This window comes from Chanodichthys erythropterus, chromosome 21 (genome assembly GCF_024489055.1).
Source record: "Chanodichthys erythropterus isolate Z2021 chromosome 21, ASM2448905v1, whole genome shotgun sequence".
Classification (NCBI taxonomy): domain Eukaryota; kingdom Metazoa; phylum Chordata; class Actinopteri; order Cypriniformes; family Xenocyprididae; genus Chanodichthys; species Chanodichthys erythropterus.
This window is the reverse complement of record NC_090241.1, coordinates 5,977,318-6,004,176: the sequence shown is the minus strand read 5'-3', so window position 1 is coordinate 6,004,176 and position 26,859 is coordinate 5,977,318. Positions and strand designations below refer to the sequence as shown.

The window sequence follows — 26,859 nt, the reverse complement described above, 5'->3', positions numbered from 1 at the left end:
GTCAATGGTGCCCCAGAACTGTTCAGTTCAATACATTCTTCAAAATATCTTCCTTTGTGAAGAAATTCATACAGGTTTGGAACAACATGAGGGTGAGTAAATGATGATAGAATTTTCACTTTTGGGTGAACTATCACTTTAAGAATGTAAAGTATCTTTAAAGAGTCAAGACTAAGTAAAGTTTAACATAAGCCATTTATTTCGGTGTTTCAGCACACAGTGTACAGAAAAAGCTTTTTTAAATTATTATATAAAAATGCTCTAAACATTATGTATCACTTGCTTTTATTTGCTGTAATATTTCTGAGTGAATTTGAAATTAAAAAAATATCACACACAATAATAATAAAATATCAAATAAAAAAATACCTCTGAGTTGATACGCTAACCCTCAATGCCTCACTGAGCAATGGCTTTATTATTTACTTTTTTTTTCTTTTTCAATGACAACAAAATTAACAGGAGGGAAATAAAATGTTAAAGTGCCTTAACTTGAAAATCAGAGCAAATTCTAGTACACTTAAGTAGAAATACTTCCTTTAAAACACAAGCTTGCACATGTAAAATTGAGTGTACCACAGGTACAACGTGACAGGAATCACAATTTCATTCTGTTGCTCAAGAGTTTTGCACTCATCCAAGTGGCTTCAAACGCAGACATGAACTCTTGAGCAACAGAACCACATGCTAGACTAGAATTACTGTGCTAAAGGCATTACTGCACTGCAGCTGACACACTAAAGTTGCTCTTTATCAATCTAGAATTATCTCTCTAGAATTGCTTTATTCAGTGTTATATTAGTAGAACTGATAAACTGTTATAGTCTTTCTTATCTTGAATTAGTTTTTATTTTAATATTTTCCATTTTCCTTTCAGTTAAAGTTTTATTAATTTTTTGTCATTTTTTAAGTTTTTTTTTAAAATATGTATATATATAGTATTATTAATATTATTATTCAATTTTATTTCAGTTTAGCTTTAGTTATTTTAGTACATCAAGCTTAACTAAATAAAAATAAGAAATATTGCCTTTGCAAATAGCTAAATACATTTTTATTTCAGTTATCATTTTTTTTGTTTCAAGTAATGAAAATGTTTTTTATGGTTTTAGTTAACTATAATTTCTGGGTCTACTACAATGGTTTATACAGTGTAAAAAACTATGATTTTTGGAAGGAAAGAATGAAAGCAGATGAGAGACGAGATATGCGCGAGATATGCGAGATTTGGCAACAGGTTTATTTACATAAACTAACATTTCTAGTGAATTCTGTCCTTTGCCTTCAGCCTGGCTCAAAAGGCCATGTAAATCCACTCACTTTATGTCTGGTAATTAAAAATATCAAAGGGAGTAGAAGATTTCCAAAGGATGTTTTTTGATCAAGGTTTGGACAAATGCAATAACATTGATGTTAAATTAATATAAAAAACAGCTAAGGTAGCATAATAAAAAAATAATACAGTCGGAAAACATGTTTTTAAAGAACACTCTTTCTCCATAGCAGAGTTAGGAAGCCATCCTTTGTGTCCACCAGCATATGAACAGAAGGTCAGCAAAGACAGAAACAATGAAGGTCTTTGTTTCCTTCTGTCTCTCCCTTGCTTCCCCTTCAGACTCTTAAAGAGCGCTCGTGATTTTACAATAGATTCAGTGCACATGATAGTGCTCTGTTGGCAAATTCTTATTTAGCAATGTGAACCAGACAATGCAAACACATCAGCTGTAAATATATAAATTTTGCATTAAAGGCAAAATCATTTAAATTAGGAGTACTCATTCTGATTAGAAAAAGAGATTGACAGGAGATGCTGGTGTCAGGCTCGAGGGACGAACTGCAGGTTGATGGGTTTGGAGGGGATGAGCAGTGTTCGGGTTTTGGGCTGTATCGATGAGGCCCCCTCCACCGTTCTGACCTCATAATGTTGCATCAGCTGTGGAGTAAAAGGGTCAGGGGTTGAGAGAGAGTGAGTGATAATGATAGTTAAATGTAGTATGAGGCCACTAAAGATTAAACATGAACTTCAAATGAGATATTCAGTGAAAAAATTGGACACAAGTGACAATTTATTTATCATGAAACAAACAGAAATCTTATTTTAAAAAATTAAAAACTGGTGTTGTCAAATTGATAAATCACAATTAATCTCATCTAACAAAAGTTTGTGTATAGGTATGTGAGTGTATGTAGGTATGCATATATATATATATATATATATATATATATATATATATATATATATATATATATATATATATATATATATATATATATACACACACACACACACACAAACCAAAATTTATTCAGACACCTTGAACATTTCATTCATTAATACAGTTTCTTCACTATAGTTTCAAAAATGGTAATAAAATATGACAAGATCTCAGAGTTAAACTGTGTCAGAAAAAAATTATCTTAATTATGTCAGATAACTATGGAGGAGGATTAGGGCCAAGCAATAATAAAAATAAAACCATCTCGAGATTAAAGTTGTTAAATTACGAGAAAAAAAATTTTTAAATTACAAGAAAAAATTTCGAACAAAAAAGTTGAGATAAAATTTTGAGAATAAAGTCATTAAATTACGAGAAAAAACTCGTTAAATTTCGAGAAAAGAGTTGAAATAAAATGTTGAGAATAAAGAAGTTAAATTACGAGAAAAAAACTCGTTAAATAAAAAAAAGGTCGAGATAAAAATGTTGAGAATAAACTCATTAAATTAAGAGAAAAATGTTGTTAAATTTTGAGAAAAAAGTCGAGATAAAATTTTGAGAATAAAGTCATTAAAATTACGAGAAAAAAACTTGTTGAATTTCGAGAAAAAAGTTGAAATAAAATGTTGAGAATAAAGTCATTAAATTACGAGAAAAAAGTCGAGATAAAATGTTGAGAATAAACTCATTAAATTACGAGAAAAAGCTCATTAAATTTCGAGAAAAAAGTCTAAATAAAATGTTGAAAATAAAGTCGTTAAATTACAAGAAAAAAACTCATTAAATAAAAAAAAAAGGTTGAGATAAAATGTTGAGAATAAACTCATTAAATTATGAGAATAAACTCGTTAAATTACGAGAAAAAAGTCGTTAAATTATGAGAACAAATTCGTAATTTAACGACTTTTTTCTCAAAATTTAATGTTTATTCTCAACATTTTATCTCGACTTTTTTCTCAAAATTTAACAACATTTTTCTCTTAATTTAACGAATTTGTTCTTGTAATTTAATGTCTTTTTTCTCGTAATTTAATTACTTTATTCTCAACATTTTATTTCGACTTTTTTCTCGAAATTAAACAACTTTAATCTCGAGATGGTTTTATTTTTTTTATTATTGCTTGGCCCTAATCCTCTTCCGTAGATAACACTTAAGCAAAACATGGTCAGGTCAAAGTGTCTGAATAATTTTTGGTTCCAAATTTTTATCAGTTTTACTAGTAGTCCACTGTATGAAGAATTTTTGGATATAATATGTCACAATTTACTTTATTTTGCTATCCTCACTTATGTAAATGAATTATAGTGTCCTGCAATCACTAGTAAAAATATATCAAAAATATAAAAAATGTCTGAATAATTTTTGGTTTGACTGTACACACATATATTATATTGATTGATTGATTGATTGATTACTTTATTTCGAGCCATAGAAATAAAAATATTGTACACAGAGCGATGAATATATTGTACAGTATTATACATTATACCCACATTGGGTAAAGAAAAAAAAAGAAAACCAAAAAAAAAAAAAAAAAAAACTTACTATAACTTACTTTATAAATATAGATATATATACTTTTATGTTAGATGCAATTAATCATGATTAATTGATTTGACAGCACTATTAGAAACGTTTTGATCCAAAGGTTTATGCTTAAGTTTTGGAGACAAATCTAAATTGTGCCAACATGTGAATTACAAACCTCTTTCTTTCTTTTTTCTTATGTTCCTACATAATTCCAGTACTTTCATTTGTGATATTTCATATTTTTGATAACATTACTTAATAATATTATTGTGTTAAATAGTAATAATAAAGAATGAGCAGGCATGTCCAAACTTTTTACTGGTAAATTCCAGACTATCAAATAGCAAAGAACAAAGAAAGCTAAAGCGAATCAATTAAATCCTGATTGCGTTACATGTCCAAGTGTTTGAAGACAATCTCTCAATGAATGCTGTAAACAGGGAACCCTGTCAGTTGGTACATTACTATAAAATTAAAGGTTAAATTAAACAAGAGTCCGAATTTAATTGCTATTTATACTTAGATATAATAATCAGCATTCAAATACAAACATATAAATTGCACATATGGCAGTTTTTATATCAACTTTAATAACATATGTTTCTACTCCAATTTGTTGTTGAAATATAAACATTTAAACTATGACTGTTTTTAATGACAGTGAATGCAACATTTTCTTTTTTTGTTCTAGCTGATTAATAAGCTTTGGACATTGAATGGCTTTCCTGAGGTAAATGTAACATTATGTCACATTGTTTGCAAGCTTTTTTTTATTGATGTCTGACCACAGCGATATGTCACGTTACATTAAAGAGTGTCAAAACGGTATTTATAGTTTGATAATACTGATATGAAAGCACAAAGCTTATCTCAATTATTGGATGGCAGACATGCTAATGTTTAGTACATTTTAGTTTACATATCAACAGAAAACAGCATAGACTTTTGGAATTTAAGATCAATTTCGGTTCATCAAAATGAAGATATTGTCGATACACAGGCCCATAAAGCAAGTGTTCTGAACAGAATATTTTGTGAAATTGAACCTGCAGATAGCGTGAAAGCGTCATACTCACTCTACACAGAGCAAAGTACATCTCCAGCTCTGCTACCCTCTTCCCCACACAGGCCCGCACACCGACCCCAAATGGGACGGAACTGTAGGGGTGATGCTGAGAGCGGGACGGGCTGCCTCTCAACCAACGGTCTGGAACAAAATGTTCCGGATCAGGGAAGTTATTCTCATCGTGACTAACAGCATAATGACAGAGATGGAACTGTGTCTGTGAGGAGAAAGAGAGAGAACACACATGAAGACTGGAGTTAGGCTATTAGATGTTTAATTATATGTAAACATGTAATGAGAGGTAGAATATTTTGAGCTGTGTACGTACCTTCTTAGGGAACCAATAATTATCCACAATTACTTCCGAATCCACAGTCAGACGTCCATTACCAGGGACAACAGGATACATTCTATGATTAAAAAGCATCGTATTATGAGAAAATTAAAGTCCCCCTGTAGTCAATAATCTTATCCCTTAAAGGTGCCCTAGATTCAAAAAATGAATTTACCTCGGCATAGTTAAATAACAAGAGTTCAGTACTTGGAAAAAACATACAGTGAGTCTCAAACTCCATTGTTTCCTCCTTCTTATATAAATCTCATTTGTTTAAAAGACCTCTGAAGAGCAGGCGAATCTCAACATAACACCGACTGTTACGTAACAGTCGGGATCATTAACATGTACGGCCCCAATATTTGCATATGCCAGCCCATGTTCCCAACATTATGAAAGGCATTAGACAAGGGCAGAACGTCTGGATCTGTGCACAGCTGAATCATCAGACTAGGTAAGCAAGCAAGAACAATAGCAAAAAATGGCAGATGGAGCAATAATAACTGACATGATCCATGATATCATGATATTTTTAGTGATATTTGTAAATTGTCTTTCTAAATGTTTCATTAGCATGTTGCTAATGTACTGTTAAATGTGGTTAAAGTTATCATCGTTTCTTACTGTATTAACAGAGACAAGAGCCGTCGCTATTTTCATTATTAAACACTTGCAGTCTGTATAATTCATAAACACAACTTCATTCTTTATAAATCTCTCCAACAGTGTAGCATTAGCCGTTAGCCACGGAGCATAACCTCAAACTCAAACTCACTCATGTACTTACACGATTAGTCATGCTGCATGACGAACACTTTGTAAAGATTCATTTTGAGGGTTATATTAGCTGTGTGAACTTTTTTTATGTTGTTTAAGGCAAGCGCGAGCTCTTGGGGCACGGAGCACCAGATTTAAAGGGCCACACACCCTGAATCGGTTCATTTCTAATTATGCCCCAAAATAGGCAGTTAAAAAAATTAATTAAAAAAAATCTATGGGGTATTTTGAGCTGAAACTTCACAGACACATTCAGGAGACACCTTAGACTTATATTACATCTTGTAAAAAAAAAGTTCTAGAGCACCTTTAAATAAAACTGACCAAAATGACATATTTGAACATTTTTTTTCATGTGAATTTTTTTTTCATGTGTTAAAATAGCTTGAATTTAACTCTACACCCATGCATCATTTAATATATGTGAATCAATGAATATGCCAATTAGCCCCACCTCCACTCGCTCGTGCCAGCTCAGAGATCCACTCGGTCAACTTAAAGGGATAGTTCACCCAAAAATGAAAATTTGATGTTTATCTGCTTACCCCCAGGGCATCCAAGATGTAGAGGACTTTTTTTCTTCAGTCGAACGCAAATTATGATTTTTAACTGCAACCGCTGCCGTCTGTCAGTCAAATAATAGCAGTGATTGGGAACTTGAACAATAAGAGTCGAAAAAACGTCCATAGACAAATCCAAATTAAACCCTGCGGCTCGTGACGGCACATTGATGTCCTAAGACACGAAACGATCGGTTTGTGCGAGAAACCGAACAGTATTTATATAATTTTTACCTCTAATACACCACTATGTCCAACTTTGTTCAGCTTCCGGCTAGTGAGGTCTGATCGCGCTCTGACAACGGAAGTGATGTCTCGCGCTCATTGAAGTATATGGGCGAGACATCACTTCCGTCATCAACGCGTTTTTTGACCTCACTAACAGGACGCCGAACGAAGTTGGACATAGTGGTGTATTAGAGGTAAAAATTATATAAATAATGTTCGGTTTCTCGCACAAACCGATCGTTTCGTGTCTTAGGACATTAATGTGTCGTCACGAGCCGCAGGTTTTAATTTTGATTTGTCTAAGCAAGTTTTATTTACTGTTATAGTTGAAGTTCCCATCAACTGCTATTATTTGACTGACAGACGGCAGCGGTTGCAGTTAAAAATCATAATTTGCGTTCGACTGAAGAAAAAAAGTCACATCTTGGATGCTCTGGGGGTAAGCAGATAAACATAAAATTTTCATTTTTGGGTGAACTATCCCTTTAAACCCGCCATATAGCTAAATCTACTCAATTTTTCATATCAACAGAAAAATATACTGGGATAACCTGGCTTCTCTTGAGACTCCCCTGCTTCTGAGTGGTCATAGTTAATGATATGCTAAAGCTCACTGGCACTTTGACGTGATCGGTTAAAAGGTAGTTTGTGACGTCACAAACACCAGCGATTTCAAACTGCGTTTTTGAATCTGTCACTCAGTGTTGATTAATGAATTTGCTCATGGTTTGTCTTAAAGCATATTAAAAACACCACATATTGATTTTTCACCACAGGGGGACTTATTTGTAGCCGAGTGTCCTGTAACTTAAATTTATTTTTAACAAGATCCCTGAATATTTTGGTCCAACCAGGAAAGTTTTAGTGGCACATTTCAAGGCAGACACACTCAACCACAATGTGAAGCAGAGTTTAAACAGAGACTTCTGTAGAAAAACAGGCCAGCACCAACTGAACTGGACTCCACTGGAAACCCACAGCTCAATAGTGGCTGACTGATATATAGGCCAATATTTTCCTTTAATTTCTGGGATGATGCAGTCCCACAGTTTAACAAAGGGTTAGTTCACCCAAAAATGAAAATTCTGTCATTTATTACTCAGCCTCATGTCGTTCCACACCCCTAAGACCTTTGTTCATCTTTGAAACACAAATTAAGATATTTTTGATGAAATCTGATGGCTCAGTGAGGCCTGCATTGCCAGCAATGACATTCCCTTTTTCAATGCCCAGAAAGCTACTAAAAACATATTTAAAACAGTTCATGTGACTACAGTGGTTCAACTTTAATATTATAAAGCGACGAGAATACTTTTGTGCACCAAAAATAACAAAATAATGACTTTATTCAACAATATCTAGTGATGGGCAATTTCAAAACACTGCTTCATGAAGCTTCGAATCTTTACGAATCATTTGTTTCGAATCAGTGGTTCAGAGTGCCAAAATCACATGATTTCAGTAAATGAGGCTGTTTTGAAACTTCAATAGTTTACATGAGTTTGGCAGTTTGATACACGCTCCGAACCACTGATTCGAAACAAAAGATTCATAAAGCTTCAAAGATTCATGAAGCAGTGTTTTGAAATCACCCATCACTAGATATTGTGGAATAAAGTCGTTATTTTGTTATTTTTGGTGCACAAAAAGTATTCTCGTCACTTTATAATATTAAAGTTGAACCACTGTACTCACATGAACTGCTTTAAATATGTTTTAGCAGCTTTCTGGGCATTGAAAAAGGGAGTGTTCTTGCTGGCGATGCAGAACTCACTGAGCCATCAGATTTCATCAAAAATATTTTTACACTTTTTAAAAATAAAATGATTTTATATTTTCTTTTTTTTTCTTTTTTTAATATGCAAATCTATAACCTTATACTTTGTGTTTTATTACCTTGGCATTAAATTACAGAAGACTAGTTAACACTGCTGCATGAGTGTTTCTAACACAACAGCTGAGAGAATTTGAAATCTTTCTCCTCTGACCAATGCAATCAATCTCTCGATATTTTTTTCTTCTTTTGGAAAGTCATAGAAACGCTATTGTGTTTTTATTTTCTTTTGCTATTGGGGTAAATGAGAATGCAAAAATGATATCTGTTATGGTTTCTGTTCACCACTATAGAAGTTTACACAACTATGACAAGTTCTGCTTTTTTAAGAACACAGAAAATCTAAACCAAAAGGGTCCTTTATGGACACAACTGTTGGAAATGGGAGTTTCATTTTGATGGTTTCATACACATAACATTGACATTCAGCAAGTATGCACTAACATATATATCATTTAATCAAGTCTTTACATTTTTTTCTACTTTGTATACAGCTCTGGAAAAAATTAAGAGACCACTTAACATTGATTTCTGAACTTGGAGTGGTCTCAATTTTTTCCAGAGCTGTATAGTGTGTAAAATAAATATAAATTTATCTGCAAATTGTTATTTATTATCTTTAAATTAAATACTGTGATATCATATATAGGCTATAAGCTTTATAAAATAGATTATATCTATTTTTAACAAGACAGACTGTTATAACTTATAACTCCAGCTACAAACCTAAAAAGTCCAGAATTCCCCTAGAATTATCTCTAGAAGGCATCTTTCCAAGATAAATGTTCCCTGTATCACAGCAGGCATTATTCTTTTTCCAGCTCTGCTTTCCAACTGCAGGGCTGTTTTTCAGCGCTGTAACATAGGAGACTGACTAAAGCTAACCCACACTCATTTCCACAGGTATTAAGCTCATGTGATTAAGTTCATTGTTTCTCCAGAAGAACTCTCTGCATTTTAATCACCATGGAGGAGATTATAGATGTGAGTTGGCCTGTTTAAATAAGGGCTGAGCAAAGGTTACTGTGCACAGCATAAACTAGGAATGTATGAAACAGCTGGCCTCTTTCGAGATGCATGGACAATAAATTAGCACTGTTTTCCCTACAAAAAGGGGTATTTCCCCTACCTGAGAGTTTCTTTGATGACAGCCTTCATGTAGGGCATCCTGGTCAGGTGTTCTGTGTTCGGCTGCTCTTTATTTGGACACACAGATGTGATCTCATTATAGAGGCGGTTCTGTGCCTCTGCATCACGTGCAAGGTGGTACAAGGTCCATGATAGCGTGTTAGACGTCTGTCAAGGACAAAGAAACAAGAAAGACTGTCAAATATCTTATCAAATAATGCATTCATAGATCTGATTGGCTAAGTTAATTATGCCCAGAGGGGTGAGGGGGCGGGGTTAGAGTGCCATCTTTAAGGAGCCATTTACTCAACCAAAAACTTTTTAGACACTTTGGCTGTTTATTGACACAATTGCATTTTTGGGGCCTGAAAATGCAAACTTTTGAAAAGGGGTTTCCAAAGTACAAGTTTTTGAAAAAGCAATACCATTATAGTCTACATGTAAACTCCAAAAATGCGAATTTGTGAAAACGGTCTATAGGCGCATAGTGTTACTTTACAAAGCGACATCGCCAACTACTGGTCTGGCAGCAGAATACAGCATTTTTAATCATTTTCACGAATCCATGTGAATGGGGATCATTTTGACAACGCAAAATCGTTTTTAAGTACATCGGTGCTGTGTAAACGTACCCTAAATCCTCAGCTGTGTGTCGCTGAAATGGGTTAAGAATGCGTCTCTGGAAATGTGATCAACAGTGGCCTTGACAGACCATGACAGACTTTGACAGAGATTGTAAACATAGTACATGTTCAAGGTCATTACTATATCAGTTAGGGATGGGCAAGAAGGTCAACACATTCTGGTTGTAAAACATTAGTGGAGCATGTTCATGGTTAAAGTGATGAAATACACCTGTGGTTACTCAGCAAGGACACCAGTGTAAACTCACCTTGACCCCAACTGATTAAAAGTAATTACAAAGATGGGTCATACATGTGAAGTTCATGTTTGCAAATGCTTGAACACCACTTAGAAATCTGAGTCTGGTGGACCCTAATCATTCAAGTCTTCTTGAAGAACGACTAGTTACTCAGACAAACCACCTTATTGTACTCTTGTAGTGTACTTCAAATCTTAACTGTATATTTTTAATAACTGTACTTGCAGATGCAGAAAATATCATTTTAATTATATAAAAGGCCACTTAAGTGTACTTGAAGAGAGTACATTTTCTTAACACACTTAAATACAAGTTTTAAAAAGTGCACTTTGTAATAATGTCAAATTCAATGTTTTGCTTTAAAGTACATTTTAAATTATTGTTTTAAAAGTCTTGTCACACTTTAAAGAAGTACACTTATTTTCATGTGTTGACTAACATACTAACACATACTTTATTAAAGCAGTAAGTCGCATGAAGCCGTGGTCTACAGTGAATCTATAACAGCTAAGGGGCGGTGTGGAGCAGAGCGGAGTGAATAAAACACCCTTAGCTGTTCTAAATTCACTGTAAACCACGGTTTCATGGGGCTTATTGCTTTTATTAAACAGTTACCACACAATACAAATATTAAAGCCAAAAAATATGTATCAATGCAACTTTCATTAAGTAAAATCATTAAAAGGCTTCCTTCCGCTGTAAAAATAGTCCCTGACCGTGAACGGAAGTTACATTTATTACGCCATTAGATGGCGGCAAAGATTGTCTTCATGAGCGAGTCACTCGGCCGCAAAGACTTTTATATTGAAACTTGTTGTGAACGTGGAACAAGACGCAAATGCTTTGACTAGCCGCCACTGTCAGCAGGGCACGGAAAAACCCATTAAATGTTAAAAGGACAAGATCGCAGCGGATATTCAAACGGATTTTTTATTATGAACAGAAAAGGAAAATGCTAAATTTGAGTGCAGGTAATACACTCGGTCACTCAATATCTCTCTCACAATAATCTTCTACATAACGCAGTAAGCTTCATTGAACAAACACATTTTTACGATGCTAAGAGTGGTTGCTAAGACGGACGCAGCAACATTCAGTGGTGCAGCAATACTTAAATGGGTCAGCTGTTTGGGTAATTTTACAACAGCTTCAAATGCGGCTCAACCAATCATATAATAACAGTTAATATATTTTAATATAATATATCAGAGTTAATATATTTTAAATGTACTAAATTGCTACTTCATCATGACAAATGTGTAATTACAAATATATGTAAATGTATGACATACATAAGTTTCACGATAAATTACATTAAAATATATTTTAGTCCACCATAAATGCTTTTCTGCATATACAGCACTTTAATCATATTTCAAAGACAACAGAAATAATTGTGAAATGAAATATAAAGATGTTAAGTACATATTTATATGTCATCTCACAATTATTTCTGTTGTCTTTCAAAAACACTAAAGTTCAGCTAATTGCATACACATTTAAACTATAATACATTTTATTTTAAGTGCCTGAAAACATTATATTCAGTTTGCAAAAGTATATTTTCCTAAAGTAAATTATTTCTATAATAAGCACCCTTTTTAGTAAAGTGTGCTAAAGCGTACTACTTTTTCACAAGGGAAGTATCACCGGATGCACCAATATTAAAATTCTGGTATCGTTAATAAATAGTTTCATATGAGTTTGTGCCTGCGTGTTTGTCTCTTGCTCCTTCCTTTAACAGTAACTTCATTTCTCTCTTGTTTTCAGCAGGTACACAAGGAAAACACCCACTTATAACAACTGAACCAGTGGTGCAGGACTAATAGCTATTCACATTGTTTAATCTACTTCCTCTCTGACTGGTTCCAGATGAAAATAAACGTGTTCTTACTGTATCCACGCCTCCCAGCAGAAGTTCGGTGAGGCTGATGTACACCTCTCCTAAGCTGAGTTTATTGCTGGACAACAGGTAGGTGAGATACATGCCCTCCACTTCCTCTCCACGCTCAACCTGATCATGTATCTGCTTCACCTTCTTATCAATCAGATGTCGGGCTGGACAAAAGTACAAAAGACATAGACAGAAAGGGAAATCAGTTAAGCTGTTGTTTCAGAATCTGGTTTATATCCAGCAGCTCCACCATATCAGACACGTAGACTATGGGTGCACAGATTATATATATATATATATATATATATATATATATATATATATATATATATATATATATATATATATATATATATATATATATATATATATATATATATATTTATGTGTGTGTATACAGTCATGTGAAAAAGAAAGGACACCCTTTAGAATTTTATGGTTTTACATATAAAAAAAAAATAATAATAAACATCTGGACTTTAGCAAAGAGAAGAGAATCTTTTAGCAGCAATCAGTTGAAGGAATTGTTTTCTGTATGACAGTATTAGTCTCTCGCATCGTTGTGGATTTTGGCCCGCTCTTCTTTACACTGTTGCTTCAGTTCATTGAAGTTTGCAGGCATTTGTTTATCTACATCTCTCTGAAGGCCCGGCTATAGAATTTCAGTTGGGTTGAGGTCTGGACTTGACTGGGCCATTGCAACACCCTGAATCTTTTCTGTTTCAGACATTCTGATTGGATTTGTTGTAGACCATTCATGTGACTACAGTGGTTAAATTTTAATATTATAAAGCAACGAGAATACATTTTGTGTGCCAAAAATAACAAAATAATGACTTTATTTTAGAATATCTAGTGATGGGCGATTTCGAAACACTGCTTCATGAAGCTTCGAAGCTTTGCGAATCTTTTGTTTCGAATCAGTGGTTCGGAGCGTGTATCAAACTGCCAAAGTCACGTGAACTATTGAAGTTTCAAAACACTTATGATGTAATGAAGCCTCGTTTACTGAAATCATGTGATTTTGGCGCTCTGAACCACTGATTCGAAACAAAAGATTCGTAAAGCTTCGAAGCTTCACGAAGCAGTGTTTTGAAATCACCCATCACTAGACATTGTTGAATAAAGTTGCTATTTTGTTATTTCTGTCACACAAAAAGTCTTGTCACTTTATAATTTAAAGGTTGAACCACTGTAGTCACATTAACTGTTTTAAAAAAGTTTTATTAGCTTTCTGGGCATTGGAAAAGGGAGTGTTATTGCTGGCAATGGAGTCCTCACTGAGTCATTGGATTTCATCAAAAATGTCTTATGTTCCAAAGAAGAACAAAGGTCTTAAGGGTTTGGAACGACATGAGGGTGAGTAATAAATGCCGTAATTTTCATTTTTGGGTCAACTAACCCTTTAACATTTAACATGTTAACTGAGGCCTGTAGATGTAGTTCTTGGGTGTTTTGTGATTTCTCTGAGTATTACGTGGTCTGACCTTGGGATGAATTTGCTGGGAAGTCCACTCCTAGAAAGATTGGCAGCTGTCTTGAATGTTTTCCACTTGTGAATGATCTTCCTTACTGTAGAATGATGGACTTTAAATTGTTTGGAAATGGCCGTATAACCCTTCCCAGATTGCTGGCAGCAACAACTGCTCATCTATCATTGCTGATGTCTTTCCTCCTTGGCACTGTTAAAGGATTAGTTCATTTTCAAATTCAAATTTCCTGATAATTTCCTGATAATTTACTGTTTATCACATTTCCCCATGTCATCCAAGATGTCCATGTCCTTCTGTCTTCAGTGGAAAAGAAATTAAGATTTTTGATGAAAGCATTCCAAGATTTTTCTCCATATAGTGGACTTCAGTGGCCTCCAAACGGTTGAAGGTCAAAATTACAGTTACAGTGCAGCTTCAAAGCATTCTATGTGATCCCAGACGAGAAATACGGGTCTTATCTAGAGAAACCATCACATTTTATAAATTTTAACCATAAATGCTCATCTTGAACTAGCTCTTCTTCTTCTTCTCTATTAGGGTGAGTAAATTATCAGGAAATTTTCATTTGAAAGTGAACTAATCCTTTAACACACACCTGAATGCTCCAGACTAGTGAACTAACAAAACTTCTGCTTTTATAGAGGTGATCACACTTGCTGATGATCAATTAATCAAAGGCATGTGATAAGCAGGGCCTGACTGCTACTTACCCTTAATTTCTATGGAAGCAGTAAGGGTGTACCTTAGTTTGTCACACACGGCTTTTCCATTGGCCTAGTTTTTGTTCAGTAAATAATGACACAGTGTAATATGTCATGAGGTTGTATGTGCTTAATTTTAAGACCTGCCAAGGACCAGATGATTTTTTTTTATATGTCCTGATACATAAAACCCTATTCAATAGGGAGTCCTTTCTTTTTCACATGTCTGTACACACAAACACATTATATACATTGGGCTAAAAACATGAGCACATCTACACATCCCTGTTAAATACAGCTGGATTTTATGATGTAAAAAAATTTAAACAAAGATAAATTATTTCAGAACTTTTTTTGGGTTGTAATTATGTGCAAAAGTTCTGATATGATTCATCTTTGTTTCATTTTTTTTTTTTTTTTACATAGGGGTGTGTAGACTTTTTATATCCACTGTATATTGTGCATCCCTAATGCAGACATTGATCTTTAGCATACCTACGTCATACAAGTCATCCCAAGCCTGGACAAAGCGTTTCCAGAACGGGAAGATGTGACGAGTCCAGCGAGGGAAAAAAAGAACCGTCTCCGAGAGTGCCAACATGTCATTAACGGCAGATATGAACCGCAGGGTTTCTGTGGGAATTTCCTCTTGTAAACAGCCTAACCGTGTCTCGAACAGGATAGAGGATATTCCTGAATAGTGAGAAAAACAAAACGCCATACTGCTGTTTGTTCACATGTCACTGTGAATAGCCCCAGGACATTGTAACCCTCCTACAACCATACACACCCTCAAAGCCAAATTTGTAGAGCTCCGAGGCGAGGTCATTGACCGTGACCTGGTCTTGACTGCGCAGACGCAGGAGTTCCACGCGCTGTAGGAGATCGGACACAACCTCGTGAATGATGGGTGCATATGCTGATACTTCCTTTAGTATAAGCATCTTTGGGTTCAGAGCACTACGAATGCGATACCACTCAGGACCTGTGCTGAAATATGTGGGAAAAAAAGTTTGTATCAATTATAGGCATTGAAGGAATACACAACCATTCAAAAGTTAGGGGTCGGTATGATTTCTAAAGTGTTTTTGAAAGAGGTCTCACAAAAGCTGCTTTATTTGATCAAAAATACAGTAAAAAAATGTTATACTGTGAAATGTTATTACAATTTAAAAGAACTGTTTTCTATTTAAATATATTTTAAAATGTAATTCATCCTCGTGACCGCAAAGCTGAATTTTCAGCATGTTCAGTGTCACATGATCCTTTCAGAAATCATTCTAATATGTTGATTTGCTGCTCAAGAAACATTTCTTATTATTATCAGTGTTGAAAACAACTGTGCTTTTTAATATTTTTGAGGAAACTGTGATACTGATTGTGATTTTTTAAAGGATTCTTTGATTAATAGAAAGTACAGCATTTATTTGAAATAAAATTATTTTGCAACATAACTTAAATGTCACTTTTGATCAATTTAATGTGTCCTTGCTCCTTAATGTGTCGAATTTAAGATTATCAGTGAATAATAACTTACATTTTGTACTATTTGGCACACAGAGACAGAGGTATTGTATCGTTTGGAGGATGTGGTGCATAATGGACCACTTTTATCATACTTTTTAAGCTTGAAAGCTCCATTCTCCTCCTGTGTTCCATGAACGAAAGACTCTTTATATTAAGTGGCCTTAACTACTATGTACGTACATTTAAATTAATCATTCGATACAATGCACTTATTGTGTACATACATGTTTTTACATTGTACTTAAATTTTAAAAACACCTGCATGTAATTACATCTGTAATTAATTTCTGTAATTACATTTATAATTACACTGTTAACCCATCCCTTACACCTTAACCCACCCTTAAACCTACCCATACCACCAAAGCTTTCCCTAACCTTACCTGTATCCCACCTCTATAGCAGGAAAAAGTGTTTTGCAATTCAATATGAACCCAATAAATACATTGTACTTATTTTTCGATGTAAGTACATAGTAGTTAAGGCCACTTAATATAAAGTGGGACCGAAGAAAGTCTAGAGAAAGACTGTGTATGAAAGGGAGAAGTGCTTACTCTACATGAATTCCGTATGCTTGTCCTCTCATGTCTCTGTATTCTTTCCAGTGAGGCAGATCCGTCCGGACTGGGTACCGGCCCTCCTGTCGGCTCACTTGTGCAATCAGATCTGCCGTCGCCACATTTACCACATCAAACGGCCCAAAGCGTGAGCGCCAGATCGGACCATACAGGCGCTTATGCTCCACCTGCATAATAGATGGGGGGGTGGAATCATTATGTGTGTATATCGTCAATTATTTATCATACAGCCATTTAGCTAAAGATAATACAGGGACAATCCCCCTGAAGTAACCTAAGGTTAAATACTGTACGGGGTGAGTCAATTTGTAAAATGTTTAATACCCATTTTCATTTAATGCAGTGGTTCTCAACTAGAAGGCCTTAGCAAATGCCCAAGAGGGCTTCAAGGTGACTTAAAATGATAAGACAAAACAAGCATTAAAATACACACAAAAATGAAATTATATAATAATATTTCTTATTTTCAGTTGTTTTCTTTGAAGAACAAGGGTTCTTGCAGTCTTGAAAAACCTGATATATGAGCTAATTTTAAAACTGTGATTTATAGAACTGGAAAAATTGTGCAAATTACAGTTTCTCTCAATTGCTTTGGCACATTTTTTGAATCAGTCTTAACATTCTCTAAACTGTAAGTGCAGTTGTCACAACTGTTTGCAGGAACTCAGTTTGCATGTCTGCAAAATTACTGGTCTAATGTTTTGATTTTTTTTCACTATGGAAAAATTTGTTATATACAATTTGCATGTGTTTTCTACACTATACAAGAATGTCAATTTTGTCTAGGTGAATGCTCTTGTGTCTCACACTGAGCTTTTTAGTTACAGATTCCAGCAGTAAGTAAACATTTTCTAGGACAAGTCAATACTGCAGTACACAAAAAGAAAATGGTCATTTGGTCAGGAGACATTAGGTTTCCTTATCGACTAGGAAGTACTTACATTAAAAAAATAAGAACAGTGTACTTATTGTAATCAAATTGTATTGCAAAACACTTGTGCTGCTATTGAAGTAGATACGGATAAGGTTAGTGACAGGTTTGGTGACATGGGTAGGTTTAAGGTTACAGAAGGCTCAACAGAGTAATTACAGCTGTATTTTGTATCTTGTGCAAGTACAATGTAAAAACACATATGTACACAATAAATGCATTGTACATGATTCATTTACAGTAAATGTTGGTACAAAGTAGTTAAAGTCCTAATATAAAGTGGGACCAAACATTTTTATTTAGACCGCACATTTATTTTTGTAGAAATGCGTTTCATGTAAACTGAAAATTACAGTTGCTTGTTCATTTTTACATACTCTATTACAGTATGTCTTCCCCTAACACCACACTTTCTTACATATCTTCCTATTGCTCTTTCACAACAAGCAACTGTGTACAAAAATAAATTGCTGTTGCTGTTTAGGGATGTAGTAGACGAAAAAATGGTAGGGATTGTGTTGGGCAAACTCCATTTAGCCGACTTGAATGGCTGATTGGTAAGATTGCTATTTCATTACAATGGCTGGCAGGCCATTTGCCAATTCAGCAGACATTTCAAATATTCCATGTCAAAGGTATTTATGAAATATACATGCATGTCTGACAGATTTTGATAACTGAATGGATCATTTTGCATGAGGCTCGCACAATGAATGTTTAGAAGTTGTAAAGAGTTTGGATGTTGTGCAAATTGTACTTACTCTTTTGCACACATGTGCCAAAACACATGAAAATTACTTAAATCAGTAAGAAATCCAAATGTGCTAAGAACAAGAAACTAACTGTTCAAAGAACTTACTGTTTTCTCATTCGAGAATTTAGCCAAAGCGACTAAAACTGCACTAAATTCTTAAAACTGCAATCGGCTATACATTTTTCAAGTGGAACATTCAAACATCTGTTATTAGTTACAAACTATTAAGAACATTCGGTTCTGATAACTTTTGGAACATTAGCAAAATAAATATCTTCAAAATGAATGTTCTACCAAAATGTTTTAATTTATTACAGAACATTCCCCTGCCTCCCCCTAAACCTCTTTTTCCAAGACTTAAAAAATATATTTATCAAATTCAATTGGAAAAACAGTTGTTCCAGACTCCACCTGACACTTTTGTACTTGCCATATGAGAGAGGTGGTCTACAGTGTCCTAACATTCATTGGTATTATTGGGCTGTTCAACTTAGAGCTATTATGCTTTTTTTTTTTTTGTTTTATCTCAGGACTGCCCACTTTGGGTGGATATAGAATCTTCTGCTATCAAACTGGACCTGCCTTGAAATTTATGTTTATATTCATCCGAATTTAAAGAAAAAGAATTCTATCCCTATAGTTATAAATATGATTGCCGTATGGTATAAAAAAAAATATTTAAGTGTCTCCTTTATCTTGTTTTAGTCCCATTTGGGGCAATGCAAAGTTTAAACCTGGCAGGTTGGACGCAGTCTTCAAGATTTGGGCTGACAAGGGAATCCGAAAGATAGCAGATCTATATCTTAACAATACTCATTTGAGGAAAAAGTCAATACATACAATATTTACAAATAAGAAATTTCACAAATCACAAAATAGTTCTCTGGATATGCCAACATTGTCTAACTTAGAAAAAGAAATGAAAAGAAATTGTTCTAGTTAAGGTTTAATTTCATCATTAAACAATATGCCGGTGTCAGGATCAAAGGACTCTTCAACCTATAAACTGGAATCTTGAAGATTGGAACATAATGAGGATACTCAGATGGAGGACTGGATGGAAGCATGTAAAGAAGCTCAATCACAAACAATGAAGACACGTCTGAAACGGCTACAATATAAGTGGTTGATGCGGATTTATAACTTCAGTTGTAACGAAAATGTCCCTGACACTTGCTTAAGATGCAGTTTAAAGGTACATTATATCACTGCATATGGAAGAGCCAAGAAGAAGTCAAGAAATTTTGAAAAGGTGAAAGAAATGATAGAGAAGATACTTGATGTTAACCCTCTGTCACCATGACTTTCTCTATTTCGTTTATATACTAAGGAGATCAACTGGTATCAATTGGAAAAGTATTTGTGCACCAAGAAATTTTAACAAATATGTCAATGGACAAGGGACAAATATACAGTTTTTGATAGAGTTTGTGGACCTTTTAGATACCTCTTAAACATGGTGGAGTTGGAAAAGTGTTAATAGAAGACTAAGAAAAGAGGTGGTATTGAATATTAATGTAAAATACTGATAAGCTTTTTTTTTTGTTTTGTTTTGTTTCAGGTTTTATTAAAAATATCTTATGGGTTTCAGATGACATGAGGGTGAGTAAATGATAGAATTCTCATTTTTGGGTGAACCATCCCTTTAAAGCTGATTTCCACATCACTAAAAGTACCAAATGGAATTTGCAAAAAACAGGTATACTTGCACTGAACGTGATTAATTAAACCAGAGGTTTGCATGTTGAGCACCACAAACAAAGCCATGTTTTGAACAGTTTTCTGATTGGCCAAATCCTGTGGGCCGCACTCAAATATTTTTGCTGCTTACAGAGGCTGACACACAGAGATAAGTGTGGTTTCTAAGAAACCATTGAGATTTGATCTGGTAGTTGGAATATTTTATACATGCCATGGTATATGAAAAACAACAGTTACAGAACCTTTGAGTGTGCTGTAGTTTGACACAAAGGTAATTCAGAGCTCAAATCAGCCCAGAGCCTTCAACCTTTGGAATAAAATCCACAGGACAACAGGCCAACCCCCGCTAAATGTGCTCAGACATCTGACCTATAAAATGCCATAATTCTGGCAAGCTGTTTTAACCTTTATCGCTTAAAACTAACTACTAATTTCATGTTGCTACTACATTTTTAAATTTCTAGCAAATAATCCAGACTATACTAGTACTTATTTCTTTGCTACTAGCCTCTATTTTAATAGTGCCTTATATTTAATTCAATTTTACTACAGTAAGTAAAAAATAAGTACTTTTGTTTATGCCTTTATACCTACCAGTATAACTAATCAATTTGTTACTAGTATATACAGGGATTGCTTTGCTTGGACTAAAGTAACAAACATTTGTTAGAATTTATTAGAACATTTAGTTATTTTTTTTATATATATTTTGCTTTTATTAGTAACTTTTTTTTTTAATTTACCATCTGACTAGTCATTACAAATAAATAAAGCTATTTTAAAATATAAAAAGGAATTGAAACTAGTAGTGACACATAGTAACAATTTGCATGTCTCGGTCATTAATATTTAACAATATCTAATATCAACCTGAATTAATACTAGTAACTAATGGAATTGTTACTTATTAAGAAATAAATAATAATTAGTTACTAGCAAAACTAGAAAAGGTACCAGCAACAACTAGACTGCATACTTGTCATGAATTAATGAACTAATTGTTCCAAATTGATTAAAAACTTTTTGTATCAATAACTTGAAGTGCATATAACATTACATTATGTGAGGGTTTTCCAAACTAGGCATTTGGGAAGGAACTGCAGGGGGGTTGATGAAAAGCTAATGATTTAAATTGTAAAAATTTTATATTCAAATAATGCTCTGCTGCAGCCCTTTAAATTTTCTGTGTACTTATACTGTAGTTGCCTGACTAGTGGCCAGTCTGTGTGCAGTTCCACATAACTGGAAGACTTTCCAAAATTTAAAAGATAAAAATGAAGAATTAGGAAGAATCAATGAATTCTGACTAATTTGCTGACATTTTGTAAATATTAAGTATTTGTGTTACTAAAAAAAAGTAACTAGTCTGGGATGCGTTTCCCAAAGAGAACGGTCGTATGTTCCGTCATTACCTATTGAGTTCAATGGGACCATAGTTGGCTAATGATGCTTTCAGGAAATGCACCCCTGATAACAAATATTTTAAAACGTAATACAATCTAATTACAAGTACTTAATTTTTGAAATGTCATTAATGTAATCCAGATTACTAATCAGGTACTACCCAGCAATGTTAATAGGTGATATTTAAAGCACAGAAGCCCATGAAATTAAGTAGGACTGTTGGAATAACTAGTATCTAATAAATAGTTACTAGTGAAACTGGAAGCGTAACTACTCACTTTTAGATTACTCAAGGGTGTAGATTTGGTTTCAACTTTGGGGGGGGTTGAATGTTGGTATGGTTGTATTGTACTGGGGGGGTTGTAACTGATGGCTTTGAATATTGGGGGGTTATCTCCCCACAAACTACGCCCCTGAGATTACTTACAAGTGGCAAAATATAAATAGCCTTCTAGTGACATCAATTTAGATGTGGTCACACTTTAGATTAGGGTCCAATTCTCACTATTAACTATTAACTACAACTTTTACTGCTTATTAGTAAGTAGTTGTCAGGTTTATTGGGTTAAGGGATGTAGAATATGGTCATGCAGAAAAAGGCATTAATATGTGCTTTATAGGTACTAATAATCAGCCAATATCCTAGTAATATACATGCTAATAAGCAACTAGTTAATAGTGAAAATTGGACTCTAAACTAAAGTGTTACCGTTTGTTTTAAGGAATATATGTTAAAAGGGCTTTCCATAATGTCTTCTCGTACCGGATCTCAGCTGAGAGGATTTCCTTAGTCTCTAAAGTCAAAACATGTAGCCTATATAACAATACACGTCCACATAATTCATATAAGCGAATAAACTAAGAAATGTTCATCGTGTGGACAGGACTGCCAAGCATTGCTTGTTAATGACTCCTCAATATAGCCTAATTAAAAATGTAGTTCCTAACCTGCACTAATGGTTATCAATGTCTTTACATTTTGCTTTATATAGTTTCATATATATTCATTTTTGTATAACTGAATGAACATCTATTAATAACTGTTTACATCTTAAAAACACCCCCCAAAAACATTTGTTTACATTAAACAGCTGTTTGAGAGCAGTTACTTGCCTTTTTTTTTTTTTTTAAAGTTGCATTTAAAAAAAAAGAAAGGAAAAAAATGTGTTTTACCTGCATTGCATGACTTTTATCCGCGTATCCTTTAACGAAGAGCCAGTACGCAGTTGTGGCCAGACTGGGTCCGGGTAGATCATCTATGGTTTTGTATTTTCCAGTCACCGCTGTTGCGCTCTGCAGGTCCACATCGCCTGTTTGAGACTTCAGGGTTCGAGCGAATAATTCCTGAAATGGCGCGTATTTTCTGCTAACATGAGCTGCGATACGATCCGCTTTTACTAGAGCAGAAGACAACATGACTGGCGTGTGTCGCGAAGGGGATCTGAAAATGTGAACGAACGCATACAAGCATATATGTCAAACACAGGGCGGGATTTTCGGCTGTGGCTCAAAAGCTAGTGAGCTGCCTATCAAAGCGACATCTTGCAGCGCTGCATAGGTATAGGCGCGTTATCCAGGTAGGTTGGTAGTTCACTCGGTTAAGACAGAGCCCCGGATCACACGCCCAGAGTGATACAATGTAACTATCATGAAGGGAAACACCTGCAGGCATGAATGTTTGAGGTAAGGTGTTTTGAGGTACTTTTGAACGGTATTTTGTTGCTGTTTACAGTTATTTAAGTTTTTTTTTTAAAGAAATTAATACTTTTATTCATCAAGGACGTATTAATGTGGTCAAAAGTGACAGCAAAGACATTTGTAGTGTTACAAAACGTTATATTCATCAAAGAATCCTGAAAGAATGCATCAAGGCTTTTACAAAAAAAATATTAAGCAGTAGCCTATGTTTTCATGTTGAGCAGCAAATCAGCATATCAGAATGATTTTCTGAAGGATCATTTGACACTGAAGACTGGAGTGATATCTTCTGAAAATTCAGCTTTGTATCACAGGAATAAAATACATTTTAAAATACACCAATCAGGCATAACATTATGACCACCTTCCTAATAATGGGTTAGTCCCGGTTTTGCTGCCAAAACAGCCCTGACCTGTCGAGGCGTGGACACCTCTAGACCCCTGAAGGTGTGCTGTGGTATCTGACACAAAGATGTTAGCAGGAGATGTTGGTATGTTTTTATAAATCACAAGAAAACCATTGTAGAAATGGTTTGAATTGCATTATACACCATTACATTACTGTAAGAACTGTCACAAGGTCAGGAGAAAGTCATGTGACCCAAGTTAGGGGTATTTTCAGGACACCACAGGTGGCTGTGAATGATATCATGGTGAGGCTTCCCTCTAGGAAGGAGCCAGTTGTTCTTGGAAAATGTTGCATCTTGCCTGCGATAAAAGGTTTACGATCATTTGGCAGGCTTCCACTATTAGAGAGATGGATGAGAAAAGAAAGACCTAATTGACCCTTTGCCGTGAGTTTGATTGACAAACGATCTAACCAATCAGAACGCAGAATCCGTCATTTTGTCCGACAAAGCAGTCAGGAGTTAGAAGATTAACCTCGGTGGAGTTAAGCTGCGTTCACGTCACCTCGTATTTACCGGAATCTTGAAATGACAACACGTGACGTTATATTCGGAGCTGTTCACGTCCTTTTGGTCCTTGTACTGGGAATTATGCGTTCCCATGGCAGCACTGTCAACGCCTAAATGAATCTACAGCTGTCAGGTGGTACAGCGCGGCCACGTGGTATATCTGGGAGCTTTTAGAAAACTCCCAGCTTACAAGCTGTAATTACGAGCTCTACGAGGACGTGAACGCTTTTTACAAGCTAGAATCTCGTAACTACAGGAATTACGAGGCCACGTGAACGCACCTTTAAACTTGGAAAATTGTGTATATTGACATCTTTCCGCGTTTGAAACATTCATTCTCATGTTCATTCATGTTTATTTGATGCTATAAATGGACTAGTAGGAAGAGATGATCGGTTTACGAGCCTCTTGAGCCGAGACGCTACAGCAATCTGTCACGACACATTAAAGAGCCACAAAACGGTTTTTATTGTTTGAATTTCTTAAAAAACGACACAGTTAACCTGGGACTGTTTAATATCATAAGCATAGGCGTAATTTGCGGGTGGGACATGTCCCCACCACTTTTTGAAAGGGTCGATATTGTCCCCACCACTTTTTGAAACATCTCGCGGATATCTAATACAAAATAAACACCTCTAGTTGATTATCAATTTGTGTTAATTATAGGCGATGTGGCGCTGGGATGTGTTGTTTTTAAAATCATGTTGAGTGCTCGTTGTCGCTGTTATCCGAGGCGCAACATTGTTCTCTTGGTGCTCGTTCACATTGCGCAGTCTTCACACGGACGAGCGCTTCAATCTATGAATAGAGAGTTGCAGAGACTCTCTATTCGTTACGTCGAAATCACAAAACAAAATACACATAAACGTGTCATTGCTCTTGATATACATTCACTGATGAACATCTTTGGTTTTAATGAGAAGAAAAAAAAAATCATTCATGGTTGGATTAGAACCCAGAACCTCTTGCACGCTAAACGAAAATACTGCCATTCGTCCATCAGGACATTCGATTAGCAAGAGCGGATCCTCGTATTTATTAACTATCGAGACTGACGACATATTGTACTATAGCAGATGTAAGGAAGAAACTATCATATTAATTTTAATATCATATTATTATTATTATTATTGTAATAATACAACCCCCCCCCCCATACACATTCCTGTCCCACCCACTTTTTAAAGCAAAGTTAAGCCACTGATCATAAGTAACCTGCTCCGTCTTGTCTGTCGACGTGTTGTCAGTGTCCTCTTTGCTCCTTTTTTTGTTTGTTTGTTTTTGCTGCTTTTTTGTTCAGCACATCCCACAGATGCTCAATTGGATTGAGATCTGGAGAATTTGGAGGCCAAGTCAACACCTCAAACTTGTTGTGCTCCTCAAACCATTTCTGAACCATTTTTGCTTTGTGGCAGGACACATTATCCTGCTGAAAGAGGCCAGAGACACCAGGGAATGTTTCCATGAAACAGTGTACATCAGGGATGGACAACTCCGGTCCTGGAGGGCCAGTGTCCAGCAGAGTTTAGCTCCAACACTAATCAAACACACCTGAACCAGCTTTAGGATTAGTAGAAAGTTATAGGCAAGTGAGTAAACTCTGCAGGACACTGGCCCTCCAGGACCGGAGTTGTCCATCCCTGGTGTAGCCTACATGGTCTGCAACAATGCTTAGGTAGGTTTCCCAGCAGAACATTGCCCAAAGTGTCACACTGCCTCTGCTAGCTAGCCTTCCCATAGCATAGTGCATCCTGATGTCATGTGTTTCCCAGGTAAGCGACGTGCACGCACCCGGCCATCCACGTGATGTAAAAGAAAACTTGATTCATCAGAACAGGTCACCTTCTTCCATTGCTCCGTGGTCCAGTTCTGATGCTCACGTGTCCACTGTTGGCGCTTTCGGCAGTGGACGGGTCAGCATGGGCACCCTGACTGGTCTGCGACTATGCAGCTCCATACGCAACAAACTATGATGCACTGTGTATTCTGACACCTTTCTATCAGAACCAGCATTAACTTCTTGAGCAATTTGAGCTACAGTAGCTCGTCTGTTGGATCGGACTACACGGGCCAGCCTTCACTCCCCAAGTACATCAGTGAGCCTTGGCCGCCCTTGACCCTGTCGCCGGTTCACCAGTTCCTTCCTTGGACCACTTTTGATAAATACTGACCAGGAACACCCCACAAGAACTGCAGTTTTGGAGATGTTCTGACCCAGTCATCACAATTTGGCCCTTGTCAAACTCACTCAAATCCTTACGCTTGGCCATTTTTCCTGTTTCTAACACATCAAATTTGAGGACACAATGCTCACTTGCTGCCTAATATATCCCACCCACTAACAGATGCTGTGATGAAGAGATCAGTTATTAGCTTCACCCATCAGTGGTCATAATGTTATGCCTGATCAATTAAATATAATTAACATGTAGCTATATATATATATATTTTTTTTTAAATGATAATGAAGGATATGAAAAATAATTGTATAGATATTGCCCTCACAAAAAGCAATTTCTAGCTGTAAATAAATACTTAACAGCTGAACATGACTATAACATGTACTAAATAGACTTTTTCCTGTCCTTTTCCATGATTATTTTAGGCCTTCCATGAGAACATAATAAGTGTACTGAGACAAAGTGCACTGTAGTATAATCTTGAGACCAAACAATCAATATAGCACCATGAAATGTGAAAT

The 26,859-nt window shown here is 35.3% G+C and overlaps 1 protein-coding gene across 1 annotated transcript; it reads right to left on the bottom strand.

The window, feature by feature from the left end:
- Positions 1-146: 146 nt before the first annotated feature.
- Positions 147-23,091, bottom strand: cyp27a2 (cytochrome P450 family 27 subfamily A member 2). The gene is made up of 9 exons (XM_067374857.1): positions 22,714-23,091; positions 16,727-16,917; positions 15,436-15,635; positions 15,141-15,338; positions 12,452-12,615; positions 9,676-9,842; positions 5,142-5,223; positions 4,824-5,030; positions 147-1,933 (listed from the first exon to the last, which is right to left on the bottom strand). Exons 1-9 carry the CDS (start codon positions 22,954-22,956, stop codon positions 1,817-1,819), a joined length of 1,569 nt encoding a protein of 522 aa, XP_067230958.1. The 5' UTR covers positions 22,957-23,091; the 3' UTR covers positions 147-1,816.
- Positions 23,092-26,859: the final 3,768 nt, after the last annotated feature.

Coding starts and splice junctions, on each gene's coding strand:
- cyp27a2 (XM_067374857.1), bottom strand. CDS start 22,956: ATGTTGTCTTCTGCTCTAGTAAAAGCGGATCGTATCGCAGCTCATGTT. Junction 5,224..9,675: donor GTCATCAAAGAAACTCTCAG/GTAGGGGAAATA, acceptor TTTTAATCATAG/AATGTATCCTGTTGTCCCTG. Junction 5,031..5,141: donor ATTATTGGTTCCCTAAGAAG/GTACGTACACAG, acceptor TTCTCCTCACAG/ACACAGTTCCATCTCTGTCA.